The sequence below is a fragment of the Bubalus bubalis genome, chromosome 6, assembly GCF_019923935.1.
Source record: "Bubalus bubalis isolate 160015118507 breed Murrah chromosome 6, NDDB_SH_1, whole genome shotgun sequence".
Lineage (NCBI taxonomy): Eukaryota > Metazoa > Chordata > Mammalia > Artiodactyla > Bovidae > Bubalus > Bubalus bubalis.
In genome coordinates, this window is record NC_059162.1 from 103336137 (window position 1) to 103350217 (window position 14081).

General features: G+C 42.8%; 3 protein-coding genes across 12 annotated transcripts in view; 1 reads left to right on the forward strand and 2 right to left on the reverse strand.

The window, feature by feature from the left end:
• Positions 1 to 5364, reverse strand: part of CCDC30 (coiled-coil domain containing 30) — a 141533-nt gene extending 136169 nt beyond the window's left edge. For 5 of the 6 annotated variants that reach the window (XM_044945159.2, XM_044945155.2, XM_044945158.2 and 2 more), the window contains exon 1: positions 2564 to 5364. The gene's annotated coding sequence lies outside the window, so the exon portion shown is untranslated. The remainder of the gene's footprint in view (positions 1 to 2563) is intronic. The other variant, XM_044945156.2, reaches the window with a different exon arrangement.
• Positions 5365 to 5502: 138 nt separating this feature from the next.
• On the reverse strand, positions 5503 to 9408 carry PPCS (phosphopantothenoylcysteine synthetase). Of its 3 annotated transcripts, none has more exons than XM_025288961.3 (3): positions 9278 to 9408; positions 8429 to 8532; positions 5503 to 6453 (listed from the first exon to the last, which is right to left on the reverse strand). In XM_025288961.3, the coding sequence occupies exons 2-3, from the start codon at positions 8519 to 8521 to the stop codon at positions 6130 to 6132; spliced, it is 417 nt and encodes a 138-aa protein (XP_025144746.1). In that variant the 5' UTR covers positions 8522 to 8532; positions 9278 to 9408; the 3' UTR covers positions 5503 to 6129. The 3 variants fall into 3 exon arrangements, with proteins under 3 accessions (XP_025144746.1, XP_006051015.1, XP_025144747.1); XM_006050953.4 differs by lacking the exon at positions 9278 to 9408 and adding an exon at positions 8701 to 9253; XM_025288962.3 differs by lacking the exons at positions 8429 to 8532; positions 9278 to 9408 and adding an exon at positions 8211 to 8402.
• Positions 9409 to 9445: 37 nt separating this feature from the next.
• ZMYND12 (zinc finger MYND-type containing 12) overlaps positions 9446 to 14081 on the forward strand; it is a 34368-nt gene continuing 29732 nt past the window's right edge. For 2 of the 3 annotated variants that reach the window (XM_025288955.3, XM_025288957.3), the window contains exon 1: positions 9446 to 9913. In XM_025288955.3, the coding sequence (XP_025144740.1) occupies positions 9804 to 9913 (110 nt within the window). In that variant the 5' untranslated portion in view covers positions 9446 to 9803. The remainder of the gene's footprint in view (positions 9914 to 14081) is intronic. The other variant, XM_025288956.3, reaches the window with a different exon arrangement.

Sequence of the window (14081 nt, forward strand, 5' to 3'; positions counted from 1 at the left end):
CCTTGTAAATGCAAATCACTTGCTGCTTAACATTCCCATTGCTTTCAGGAAGAGTCTTGAATCCTCAGCTTGGCTCGGGGGTCTTCACAACATGAGCCCTGCATGTCTCTCTCTTATCTTCTGCCACACCTTGACAGCCCTTCATGCCAGTGTATGGACTGATCCCCATCATGCTGCTTATTCCATGACTCTGAATATTTGGGTCCCTCTGTCTGGAATCCTGGGTCCTTTTGCCTGTTCTGCTCTGACATCCCAGAACTAACAAGTTCCCGATGGATTTACTGAGCCCCAATGGTTGAGTAATTTGAAACTTATAAAAAAGCAGATCTTGAGGTAATATACATTCATTCTTTGAATTCTAAATGCTCTGACATCTAAACCGTGCCTAAACTTGCCTGCATAACAAAGTATATAAGCATGCTATTCTTTAAAAGGAGATACTGAACACATGCTCATTCAGTATCTTAAAAAGTCACGGTCTGGAAAGAAGCACATCCTGTGGCGTTTTGGGAGCTTCTAAAAACTTCTAGGTGTAAAGAATGAGGTGGTAAGAGCAAACTGAGACAGAGGCCAAGAATTTTAAATGGGAAGAGGACAAAAGAGTGCGTGCAGTCATTTCGACTTGTTCTCAGAGCTGCAGTAGGTGCCTCCAACTACAGGGCAGGGTCCAGAACCATACCTCGCGCTACCGCATATCTCCTGGCGCTGAACAAAGGATGAGCCTGAGTGACAAAGGATGAGTCTTTGAGTGACATAAGGGAACACAGTAAAGAGTATGGCCATGAAAACTGAGAAATCCACTTAGGTTATTCATCCTATAGCCCTTCTTTCTTCCTCCTACACAAATATCATTTAAAACATACAAATATGTCTTAAATACAGTATCCATTATACAGGTTTTTTTCTTTTCAATTTGCAAATAAAATAAGGAGAAAAACACTTTTTAAAAAGTTAAGAACAATATAGCAATGTTTAAACACTTAAAATACAAAATTAAGTGAAATAAAGAAGCAAATGTCCACTGTAACTATGTAAAAAACATATGCACATGAGCAAGGATTGACACAGAACAGAACAATGAACTATCAATACGTCAACCTTAGCACTGCTGTCAGACTCAGCCAGCCATTCAGGGCTGGCTAACTCTTTCTTGTGGACAGAAGACAGAAATCCTTTCTTGTTCTGTGGACACAAGAATGGAGAGCAGAATCTCTGGCTTCTACTAACTAGATGCCAGTTACATATCACCAGTTGTGACAACTAAAAATGTCTCCATCCATTGCCATGTTTCTTAGGCAGCAAAATCCTCCCCCTGCTGCCCCATCCAAGGTTTAGTAGCACTAGGCTAGGGGTAAGAGGAAAGTTTTTTTGAATTTTATGTTAACATTGCCATAATGATGTTTGTTTAATAAATATATACTGGAAGGGGAAAACTCCTTAATATATAGCATCTAACAACCCTTACTACCAAGAGTTAAAATTTATTCAGCTCTCATTAATACGAAAAATTTTAAAAAGCCACAGAACTCATTTTTCTTCTCCAATCTATTATAGAAGAGAAAACTGAATTTCTGAGTATGTGGACACTTGACTTGGCTTTGAGCATGACTATCACAAATAACTGATGAACTCTGTCTGGGAAATAAAAATATCTAAAGCACTCTATCCCCACAAATACCCATTTAAAATGTACACTTTGCATATCTTCAAAATAACTTTATATATATAAAATAGTAAAACTCAATAAGAAACACATACTTTAAGACAAATTAAAGTTTTCCAAGCTCAATTACAATTGCCCTGGATCTAAAGAAATCATATTCTACTTTTACAGCCTCTCTTCCAAGCTTTTGTGGGCTTTTAAGCATGCCCCCTTGCCAAAAATATTTATTTTCAATCATTCCTCCTGTTTTTGTTTCTTATATCACAAGGATTGTTTTCTGATTAAGCACCATCATGAAGAGCAGGCACAAGAATTGTTTCAAGCATCTCCTTTCCTGAAAATTCTATCCTGTCATGGTGTTGAGTTCATACGGACTTGAAGTTGTTAGATGATCATTCTGAATGATCTTTTCACATAGTGAATGCGTCACTAAAATGAATGCCTAAAACAGTATACACTTAACAAGAAACATCTTCTTTCTCTAAATAAGACTGAGATAAGTCCAAAAGTACATTTGGATATTTTTCTTCTCCATTTTCAAAACACACCAGACTTGTAGACATTTACTGTTTGTATTTACCAATGTACGCTTTTCTGTTTTCGTCTCGAGTTTACTCAAGACAGAAAGATTGCCGTAGTACAGAGACACAAAGAAAATCTTCCAAATGATTCCAGGGCTGGAGAATGTGAAATGCTTAGTTACCCAAAGCATTGTAGCAGGAAAAAAGGAGGGGGTGTAGAGATAACAGAGGTGATGGAGACGAATGAACATTCAGGAATGTGCAGTGTGGACAAGAAAGGGTGAGAATGGCGGTACAATGATCAGGATGAGAAAACTGGCGCTCAGGGTAATGAGAGAAGTGGATGAGGTTGTAGCTCGAAAGGCAGAAGGTAACTGACTTGATGACGTCTGATGTTGAGGATACAAAGGGCCTCCAGAGCTTCATCAGGAATTAAAGTTCTGCATGGCGAACAAACGGCAAAAAGGAGGAAACAGCAGTTCTTTGTTCACAGGCCGACACTCAGAGGATGCCGTAGCTCGGTGGACTTTGTCATGGCCCCTACCTTCACGCGCAGTCTCTGAGTAGGGCTGAGTCTTCGCCTGGAAAGTGAGCAAAGGAACGCCCACTTAAACAGCTTGAGTGCTCTAAACTCTCTTTAAAGAAAAGCAGCAGCCTAATTCTAAGGGCCTGTGACGGGTGGGTCCCGGGAAACCGACCAATCTATTCTCAGGCCGAATCCCTCCAGCCCGCGGCTAGAAAGGCCAAGCCAGGTGAGGCTCTTCTGTCGTTTTGGGCCCTGCCAGGAAAGGCCTGGAATGCTGAAAAAGAGCGAGTAGCTGCTTTCTTCCTTGGGGCTGCGGCGGGAACCTCAGGAACCAAGCCGGAAATTGTCTCTTGGAAAGCGCGGCGAGGGTTCGGGGGCCGCCAGGGTGCGAGCTGCAGGTGCCTGCTCAGTCCCGGGCGTCATAGCAACCGCGCTCGCCGCGGAGACGCCTAGCCGTCCTTCCGGCGGCAACCATAGAAACGACGCGCGTCATTGGCTCAGGAGCTGCGCTTCCTGCCGGAGACCATTGATATGGCGCAGACCACTGGCCTCTGGGTTAGGCCCACGGTAACGAAGGCACGGCTCTTCCCAACGGCTCTGCAGTAACCATGGTAACATCGTGGCGCCTATTTGCAACTTCAAGTTCTGTCACAGGGCATTAATAGTTCTCAGCTTCCTGCCAAACTTTATCTAGAGCCCCAGTCTAACAAACTTGGATTAAATTTTCTAGAAGTAATTTCATTCTTAAAAGACGGGGGGTGGAGGGGAGCTAGGTCAGGGGTTCAGAATTTTAGGTCAGGACTTGTCACTCATTACCTGGGTGGGGCACCTAAGACAAATCACAACACTTTTGGAACCCGCTTATTATTGTAAAAATGACGAAGCCGAACTTGACTACAACTTTGTAAGTCCTAAGCACTGAAAATTCGGTTTTCGCGAACCGTATTCTCCACCTATGTAAGGCAAAATAAAAATATCTAAAAGACACATTTAATAAAGGACCAGTTTATATGCTCTTCATTTAAATGCTCTTATCGCAAGATTCTAGTTTACCTAAACCCGATTTTACTCGTGTTTTGGGGCCCATGCTTTTCTGGTATCCCAAAGATACGCTTAACATTTCTTAACCTTATTCTAGTTTCTCAAAGGCTCGTTTCCAAAGCTTTGCCAGTTCTACATGCATTATCTGGACAGATCTTATCCCTTACACTTCCTAAACTCTCCCTCTGGTACCAGAGCCCTTGCAAGTGTTTTTTTTATCCCTCTGATCTAAAATGCTCACCACCATCTCCCCCAACCCACTCCTAACAGTTCAAGCGTCCTTTTCTCCTTAGGGATACATCGTTTAGTCCTCCAATTTAGACTCAGGATCGTTCTTATTTGCTCTAATTGACTTATGTTCCTTTTTATTCTGTTTTTTTTGTTTGGGGCTGTGCCCGAACTTGGGCCACGGCAGTGAAAACACCAAATCGTAACCACTGAACCACCAGGGAACTCCCTCATTTCTTAGTTTTCTTGCTTTCTTCACACACTTCCATTTGCTGACTAAAAAAACCACCTCTTGGAATTTTTACATGCTCTGAATGCAAATGAAACTGAATTGGAAAACATTCTAAATTCCATTTAGGGTAATGGAGATTGTTTTTAAGCATTAACAAAACACAATAGAAAATGGTTCCCAAGGGGAGTAATAATTATGATATTAGTAAAAACAAACATTACAATTAGTTCTAGCTCCCTTTATACTCATTATACATTCAAAGATAATGACAGCCATTATCTACATGAACCTACAGATGTAGAGAAGGGAAGAAGTCAATCTTTTACTTCATGCTCCTTTAGTACTGCAGCCACTGGCTACAGTATGTTGCTTTTTAGATTTTGTTATTTGGATCAGAAATTAATTTAAAATTTTTGTTCAATGGGATTGCTGCTTCCAGAGAAGTCCTGATTGCTGCAGTTACTTTTCCTGTTTCCTGATTTAATGAAGTCACATTTCCTGATTTGATGACATATTTAGGTATATCTTGGCATTTATGTGCAAATCTCAAAGTTTATTATACTTCTATTATCAGACAGATACACTGGACTGCTCTTCCCAACACACTCCATGAACTGCATTTTAACTCATTTATGTCAAGTACTTTTTTATACCTAGTTCTTAATGACAGTTTTTCACACTGCATTCTGGACCATCCTATGGATCACTGAGGGTACTTCTCTGGTCTACTTATTTTGCACTCCCAACCCAAAGCCCAGGACAGTGAGAGCTTTGAAAACTTCTCAAGGATTCAGGAATCAAGCAAGGCACCAGCAGTAACACTGCCATTTATTGTGCAAATTATGTGTCAAGTGCCAGACTCATGCTTTACCTTCACCATTTATTTAATCCCCACAACAAATGGTGTTACTTTGCAGAGAAATTATCACCATTTTATAGATGAGGAAACTTGAGATTTAGTCAGGTATCTAAGTTTACAAAGTGAATAGGTGGCACAGCTAGAAGGGTGAAATCTGGTTAAGACAACTCCAAAACCCATACTCTTTACCTCCTTCAGGGCAGTGGTCACCAACTGGGTCCTGCCTGGCCTCCAGCTTAACTTTCCCACAATAGCAGTTATAAAATATTTGAAAGGTAAATTCTTAACTCAAATATGAAGTGAGTCTAGGACAAGCAGCAAGAAGTAAATGTTGGGGGATTATCATCCATCTACAGCTAATCTTTGGGGAGGTATCCTTCTCTCCTACACCCGTTTTTACCAAATTTCAAAAAAAAAAACAACATCATTGTATTGACTTTGGGGCACTTTATTTATTGTACTAATTTTTATATACCCATTTCCCGGACTAGACATGTTTATTCATCTTTTTGAGCTAACTCTGGAAGATAGTGAAGAACAGGGGAGCCTGGCGTGCTGTAGTCCATGGGGTCACAGAGCTGGACACGACTTAGCGACTGAACAACAATTCACCTTTGAAGCTACAAAATCCTGAGGGCCTACCACACAGTAGGTATCAACAAAATAAGCATGGCCATTCAGGCATCCACCATCCTTTTTATAATGTGAAGAAGGTGGATATTCAGGCCCCACATGTGTATTTTGAGGAATATGATACCCAATAAGCTTTTTTTTTTAAGCTGAGAAACAGCTAGAGTCGTTCTCAAAATCAAGACAACATTCAGGTGAGTGTGTCAGGTGGTTCGGTCATAACAGATTTGCCTTTGCTTTCATTTTTAAAGAGTACTGAAAGGCCTTTAAAAGACAGACACCGAGCAACATTAGTCTGCCCACCACTCACTGCTTTTCCCCTTCATTTTCTGTCTTTATGAAAGCAAAGGATTTATTCTACTTCTCACCACCTATAAGAGCCCTGGTCCACTGAACAATTTTTGATCCTATAAATAAAGGCTTTTTACCTCAGTTTTTGTCATGTATAAAAGCAGTATGTCGAGACTGAAGATCATCCACTATCTTCTCTTCTATCTCTATGCCTTTTTCTACTTCTTCCTCTGATAACAGTAACTTGGTTTCTGAGTCTTTGGTTATAATAACCACAGAAGATCGTCGTGAATCAAGGATATTAGCCACCACCACTTGATGTCGATAAACTTCTAAAGCATTCCGTGCACGATCAATTATGATGGAGGGATCAGTCTCCAACTTAAAGGAAATTATAAATGCTTTGGGAGCCCAGTCTTTAACCAAAGGAGAAAGCATTTTTGGCACCATCTTCATTGTTATCTGTATTGGAAAAAGAGAATCTTAATAAGCAAACAAGGTTACTACCTACCAGCCAGGTCAATCTCAAAGGAAATTAAGGAAGCAGGGGCTCAGATGTTTGGCCATGTCAATTTAAGTAGGATTTCTCACTGCCAAACTTTTTAAAGCGTATTAAATGCTTACTTAAAAGTCCTCCCTTTGTAGGGTTCATAAGGATGCCTGATTTCAAAGCTTCATGCATATTCTGGGGCAAAGCACATCTTATGAATTAGCCCTGCCTTGCAACCCTCATTACCATAAATAAAACTCTGAAAAAATAGCATTACATTTTCTCAAACATTCCCTTATATTTTTTAAACCAAACCCTCAAATAAACAAATACAAATAATCTGTTTATACAAATGTTACTCTGGCAGAAGCTCAAGGTTGAGTTTTTAAATCTCTCAGCCTAAAATATTTCTTCCACTGGTGGACTGGCTATTTGATTCTATTAAAAAACTGTCATTTGTAACATCTTAGCACTGAGGAAACAGAATTGATTTTATTTTTATTCATCAACACCATAATATCATTCTCAATCCCTTCTAAGGGGAATGCTGAGTTGTTTTGTGTACTTTCAAGTACAAGACAGAACTAATTCTATCTTACTAAAGTAAGGTTCCCAGAATTTAAAAAGTGTGAAATCACTAAGCTAATAATCAGAATTTTCCCTCAAAGAGTTAGCAAGAGTGACAGGGATCACATACCCATTCCCCATTTTACTTTTCTCCTTAGAATTTATCACTACCTAATATACTATGCCAGAGAAGGCAATGGCACCCCACTCCAGTACTCTTGCCTGGAAAATCCCATGGACAGAGGAGCCTGGTGGGCTGCAGTCCATGGGGTCGCTAAGAGTCAGACACGACTGAGCGACTTCACTTTGACTTTTCACTCTCCTGCATCGGAGAAGGAAATGGCAACCCACTCCAGTGTTCTTGCCTGGAGAATCCCAGGGACGGGGGAGCCTGGTGGGCTGCCGTCTATGGGGTTGCACAGAGTCGGACATGACTGAAGCGACTTAGCAGCAATATAGTATGCATCTGACTGTTTCCTCTGCAGAGTATAAGCAAAGCCAGGGCACAATATGTTTCTTTTCACTGCCTTATCTCCTACAATAGTGCCTGGCATATAGTAGGTACTCAATAAACATTTACTGAAGAAATGAAAAAATGAACTGTCCCACAGAATCAGCAAATGCTCCACAGGTAGTTTCTCCTATTTAAATCCTACTTGTATTACCCAATAAAAGACTAGAGTTCCCTCAGGTTCCAAGAAGCCAGATGATTTCAGCATCTTCACCACACCACTACCCTCCCCATACCTTCTCCTTAAACTGCAACAATAACCATCTAATCTGCCCCCACCACGCTAATTCACCTTTCACAATGATGCCAGAATGTTCTTCACAAAAACTTTATCTCATTCTCTTAGGTTTCTCTTGGCTCCACAGAATTAAGTTCAAGCTCCTCAAGGAACACAAAATTTTCTATGAAGGAAGCTGTCCCTTCAGTCTGCCCTCCACCCTCACCACTCTCCAGCTTTACCAGACAATGTCAGTTCACAACACAATGCCCGTCTTTAAGCTCCAATTGTGTACTCTATCTGGAATGATCTTCCCTTGGTTTGGTACACCTTCTGCTCATCTTTTAAAACCCAGTTCAAGCCATTTCCTCCAGAAAGCCTTGACCTTCCCCAAGATTCACTCACCCCATGCTCTGACTTCACTTTGTACGTACCTCTACTAGAGCATTTATCACTCTGTACTGTAATTATGTCTGTGTCCAGCAACCTCAACAGATTGTGAGGTTCTTGAGGGAGGGCGGTGTCTTATTCATCTCTGTATCCCTAGTGCCTAGCACATACGGAATGCAGAAAGGCCATCTCCAGATCAAAAGGAAATTAACCCAAGATTGGTTATAGGGAATCAGATCTCTGGAAGAGAAGCGCCCATCACCTGCAGTGGGCCCCCAGATGACTGGATCTTGTGTTCAGGCATTTCAGAGGCAGGAACATAGAAATCTGACACGGCCGCAGCCAGGTAAAACATCGCAGAAGAACCTGAAAAAAGAAGCACAGAGTGTAATAAATCAGAAAAGGGTATGGAGTCAGCTCCGTTTCAACTCAGGGTCCTCCGTTGTGAGAGCCCTGGGTATATAGTAAGGGGCTATGTGTCTAGGGGGAAAGACTCTGCCTCCTGGCATCCGATGAACTCCTAAAGGCACGCACCTAGTGGGTTGAGAGCCTGGGCTGCAGCCTGCAGCAAATGCAAATAGTCTGCCAAAGTGGTGAACTCTATGGCCAGAAAGGTGCCGGCAGCCTCAGCTTCCTGGTAGCTCCGCAGAGCTGCGGCGAAGCCCGGGAGTGCTTTTTCCTCCGCCTCCAGGCTCAGCAAGCCCGAAGGCGCTTGGCTGGAGGGCCGCAGAACAGACAGCCAGGTCTGGGGCGGGAAGCGGTGGGCAAAGGGGAAGGCAGAGCGCGCGCGGTACAGGAACAGGACCCCGTAGCCCGCGGCCAAGAAAGCTTCGGCCGAGCTAGCACCGCGCCGCCCACTGCTGAAGTTGTCCAAGAAGCGCACAGGCCGGGCTTCCAGAGGAACCTTGGTGCCGCCGGAAGTGACCAACACCACCCGTCGGCCCTGCGCGCCCAACCGGGCGGCGAAGCGAGCCATAACCTCTGCCCAGCGCGCAGCACCGGCGGGCTGGGGAAACTCGGCAACCAGGTCCACGGCCGCCATCAGTCCCGGAGCGCCTCCGCGTCTGCGCAAACTCTAGGCCCTTCGGCGCCACGCCCCCTGGCCCCTTACCTGGCCCGCGCGCAGCCGCAATAGTAACTGGCCGGTTGGCTACGGTGCGCTGGACGTCAGCGCAGGGTTTCCGCTTATCTGGAAATACGTGCTGGTTCCGCCCTGCACCCTGCGAGTCTGACACTTGAGTTCTCGGCTGAGAGGCACACCCCCTTGTTTAGTTTCCTAGCCTGAGTGACGGTCCGGCCGGCCGTGTTTGATCCTTATCGGCTACCGTACAGACCCTGCTAGACTAGGACCGCAGCTAAAAATATGATTGCCCGGTTGTTTAACCTTTGGGTTTAGAGCGGTGCGGGAGGGGGAGAGGTGGAGGGATAGCTTGTTTTTTTTTTTTTTTTCCTCCTTCATTAAAACAAAAAAACAACCTACAAACGCATTCCCAAGTTGTCAGTTGAGCCACACGTCCCTCCCCTTACCCTCCAAATGCGGGGGATGAGGCTGCGCCGTGTCGGTCACGTGACGCCGCTGTCCAGTGTGTCTTCGCCGGGCAACCGTCCTAGAGACTGACAACACCGTCTGCCGCGGCATGAACGTGATCTACCCTCTGGCAGTGCCCAAGGGGCGCCGGCTCTGCTGTGAGGTGTGCGAAGCCCCGGCCGAGCGGGTGTGCGGGGCCTGCACAGTCACTTATTACTGGTAGGCCCTGAAACATGGCCCCTGGGCGCCTCAATCCTCTCCCTCTCAGGGAACCCTCTAGGTTCTAGAGTCTAGGAGGCTTCAAGACAGGTCCCTAAGACTTCAGTGTCTGCGTTTGCTTCCTCTTCCACTCGCTCGTTCGTCACCAGATGTTTTGTGGAGCGCCTGCTGTGCGCCTTGCACTGTTCTAGGTGCTGAAGTCTGGGGAGAAAGTCGAGAGACCACGTCTCCCAAAAAAGTAATATTGTCATGAGAAAGCTAGATAAATAAACCAACAGATCAAACAAAATAATTCCAAAGAGTAGTCCAGTATTCTTGCCTAGGAAATTCTACGGAGAGAGGAGCCTGGCGAGCTACAGTCCATGTGGTCGTAAAAGAGTCGGCCATAACAACAACAAAATGCCTTAAAGACAAAGGAAGTGTGATGGGAGGTTGGGCAGACAGCCTCTCTGAGGGTAGACTATGGACCTGAATATGATTGAGTAGGAACGGCCCGCCGGAGAAACGCTCGGGGAACAGTGGCGCAGTGAGGCTCCGAGGGAGGGATGACCTTGCTGTGTTTGAAGAACAGATAGAAAGCTAGTTTGTCGGTGCACAGCCAGGATCGCGACGGTATGGAAGGGTATGATATTAGTTTTCATTTACTTCAGCATAACATCCCCTGACCTTTGCTTCATATCGGACCCTATTTGGGGCCTGAGATAAGACAGTGAGGTTGCTGACGTTCAGAAACCTGGTCCAGAGCAGGCTAACCTGTTTAAAAAAGTAAGTTATAACATAACCCTATATGACAAGTGCTGTCACTCCGGGAGGACTATTCCCTGGGACCTCTAAGGATGGAAGCATGAAGACTGGGGTGGTATCTGCAAAGGCTCCTCTGAAGAAGTAATATTTGGGCAAAGTCTTGAAAGATCAGAAGGAAGTTGCTAGGTGAATGAGGAGTGGAGAAGGAAAGGAAAGGCACTTCTTGCATCCAGAACTGCTTTGGTAAAGAGTGAGAGAACAGACTTTGCTCAGAGGTGGGTTGAGAAGGTAGTGGTGGAGAGACCAGTCACATCTGTCACCTTGCTGTCCAGGCCCCATTAGCAGGTCATGAATAAATCACAACCAGCGTTTTAAGGGGAAACACACCTAGAAAGTATCAGAGTAATCCTACTTGAATTGTTTCGTCAGACTTGTGTTTTAGTGTTTTATGTGGATATGTGTTTGTACTAGTGAAATGTATTTCCTACTATAGGTTGATTTTTCAAAAGTTTGAAAATCATTGTGATAGGTAGTAGTAGAAGTTTATACCAAGAAGATAAAAGTTAGGGCCAAACAGTGATATGAGACCAAGGAGTTTGGAATTTATCCTCGGGGGGGTCATGGATGGTTTTCACATGCTCTCATTTGCATTACGGAAAGATGACAGGTGTCAATGTGAAGCTAGACTGGAAAGTAGATGCTAAAGGCTACATAGCTTCATCAATTGCAGTGGTCCCGGTGGAGAGCGCACATACCTCTTGGACTGAATCCAGTGTCCCTCCTCAGTGCTTCCACAGCACTCGTCATGTCCCCTATCCTCACATTTATGACAGATTTAAATCATTTGTTTAGTGGCCTGTGCCCCTAACTGAGCTGTATGGTCCCTGAGCGCAGGGGCGGCATCTCTGTCTCCACTGTTGTTTCTTTATTGCATACAGAATACAATTCAGAATTTGTAGCAGAAACTACAAAGCCCTGGCTGCCTCTCTACTTTCATTTCCCACCACACTCACCCTTCTTTTCCTGGATGCAGTTACAGAGGCTTTCTTTCAGTTCCAATTTGCCAACTCCTTTCCTCCCTCAGTTTCTTTGCCTCTGTTGGGAATTTTTCTCTACAGTCACAGCTCTTCCTAACTCTCTTTCATCTTTCTCTTCTCAGAAATGTTATTTCTTCAAAGAGGTATTTCTGCTAAACCCAAACTAAATTCTATCTCATTTTCTCTCTCACATTTTTCCTTCACTTTTTCAGTACTTTTATATTTTTGTCTCACTTGTTTAATGTTTTTGTTTTTGCTGTGTGGTTTATGGGATCTTAGTTCCCCAACCAGGCTTTGAACCCTTGTACCCTGCACTGGAAGCATGGAGTCTTAACCACTGGACCTCCAGGGAAGTCCTGAGTAAACACTTCTAAGTGCAGGGCTGGCATTCTGGAGAGAGAGAAGACTCCTTTGCCTGATACAAGCATCCACCTCTTCCCTTGTCTTCTTCATCCCTCAAGCCCAGAAATAATTCCTCCTTCCTCTCAACTCACTTTGTAGTTACTCTGTAATCTTTCAGATGACTCTTATTTCCCTGACTTGTTTTAGTTGTTGGCAAGCCTGTTAGCTCAATTTTATCATGCTCCATTAATACAGGATGCTGTGCCATTAATGCAGAAGAGTGTTATGTTTAATATGTAGATGGACTGTCATATGTTATCTTTGATCTGTTTCAGACCCATCTGTGTATACCCTATGGTCTCCAGCAAAGTATCTTGAAATGGTTGAAACTAAATATTTGATGAATCCATGAATAAATTATTATTTCCTATGCCCTTATCCTCCATTATTTTCTTTCTCTGCTTTCACTCCCTTTAATTATTTTTAAGGTCTTCTCCTCTCCCCCTAACTTTTCTCCAGATATCTATATCCTTGTGTCCTAGAGAGGTCATGATTTTTCCAGAAAATAAAACTGTGATAGTCATTCTCTATCTCAAAAATGAGGGCCTTTAGTTCACCCTTATAGGGTTTTTACGATTGAATGTAAAGCATCTAGCGCCATGCCTGAGATCAAGTTGGCAGTCAATAGATAATTGTTTTTCCTCACTCCAAATTTAAAGATCAGGAAGGGAAGTCAACTTGAATTTCTGAAAGTTAATTTTTTTGCAAAAGAATTTTTTGATTGCAGATGTAATTCATGCTCAGTGCAGAAAACTTGAAATTACTGAATACAATATATAATACAATACAAAATATAAACATGAAAAATAATTCATAACCTCACAATCCAGATAATTAATAGCTTCACATTTTGGTGAATTTTCTTATGTTCTTTTCCTATAAATTCATTTATTTATTACATTCTGTGTAATCTTATGCATATCATTCTGTGTTGGACTGTGAGAATGTTCCCAGGAAACAGGCGTTTTTAAGAGAAGGCAATTTTATAAAGTATACAGCAACATTACAGGTAAAAGAGGCTTTAGTAGTATAGGTTAGTAAGTTGTAGAGTAGAGATAAGAGTAATTTGCAATAATTTTTCCTTTCATTTAACAAATGGGGCACAAATAAAAATGCTCTCACTGTGTAGGAAGAGATAACAGTCAAGTGGTATTCAATAGTAGGATCTGTGGTGAACTGGAGAATTCAGGCCCTGCCTAACAGTCTTCCACTTCAGTTTAAAAAACACGGTAATGGCCAAACAAAACACGTCTAACCCACAAGCAATTTGCTTGTGATCCCTGATTTGAATGCATACTTTTCCAATCCTTCTTTATGCATGGCCCTGTGACAACTGTTAGGGATGATACAGATGAATAAGCAGAGAGCTCATAAATATATAAAATATGCTCCCTTTCTTTAGAAAGGCAAGATATGCAAATGCGCTCAGTGGAACAAAAGTTCAGGCCGTTAAGTAAGTTAATATTTTCATTGCTCACACAATTACTCACTAAGCCCCTATTTAGTAAATACCCTGTGGAACTCACCTATTTCTTTATTCTGACTGTTATGTGCTTTTATTAATTTGTTTACAGTAATTCTCTATCAAAAAACCCTTTAAAATGCTTTTTGTCACTTCTATGAGAGCCGTCACAGTTTATAAAGCAAATACTTTATTCATTTCTTTGTCCCAGAAGAAAGGAAGGCAAGAGAGTGTTTGAGCGCAGCAATTATTGTCTGTGACTGCTTTTATGCAACAATGAGTTGAGTAGTTGCAACAGAGACCACATGGCTCTCAAAGCCCAAAATTGACTATCTAGCCCCAAGAAAAGCTTTGCTAATCCCTGTCCTCAGTTATTGTTACCTATTTTGGAGTATGTGTAAATGGAATCAAACAGCCAACTTTCTCACCTTTAAATAAAAGTATATAATAGGCAATAGAAGTGGAAAACTCCCCTTTTAATAATGAATAGAAAAACTAAACAAAACATCAGCAAAGAAATATG

Excerpts from the sequence above, each read along its gene's own strand:
- PPCS (XM_006050953.4), bottom strand. The coding sequence starts at position 9,208 with ATGGCGGCCGTGGACCTGGTTGCCGAGTTTCCCCAGCCCGCCGGTGCT. Across the intron at positions 8,533-8,700 it reads CCAGGCTCTCAACCCACTAG|GTTCTTCTGCGATGTTTTAC; the intron begins GTGCGTGCCTTT and ends TTCTTTTTTCAG. Across the intron at positions 6,454-8,428 it reads CATCTGGGGGCCCACTGCAG|ATAACAATGAAGATGGTGCC; the intron begins GTGATGGGCGCT and ends TTTCCAATACAG.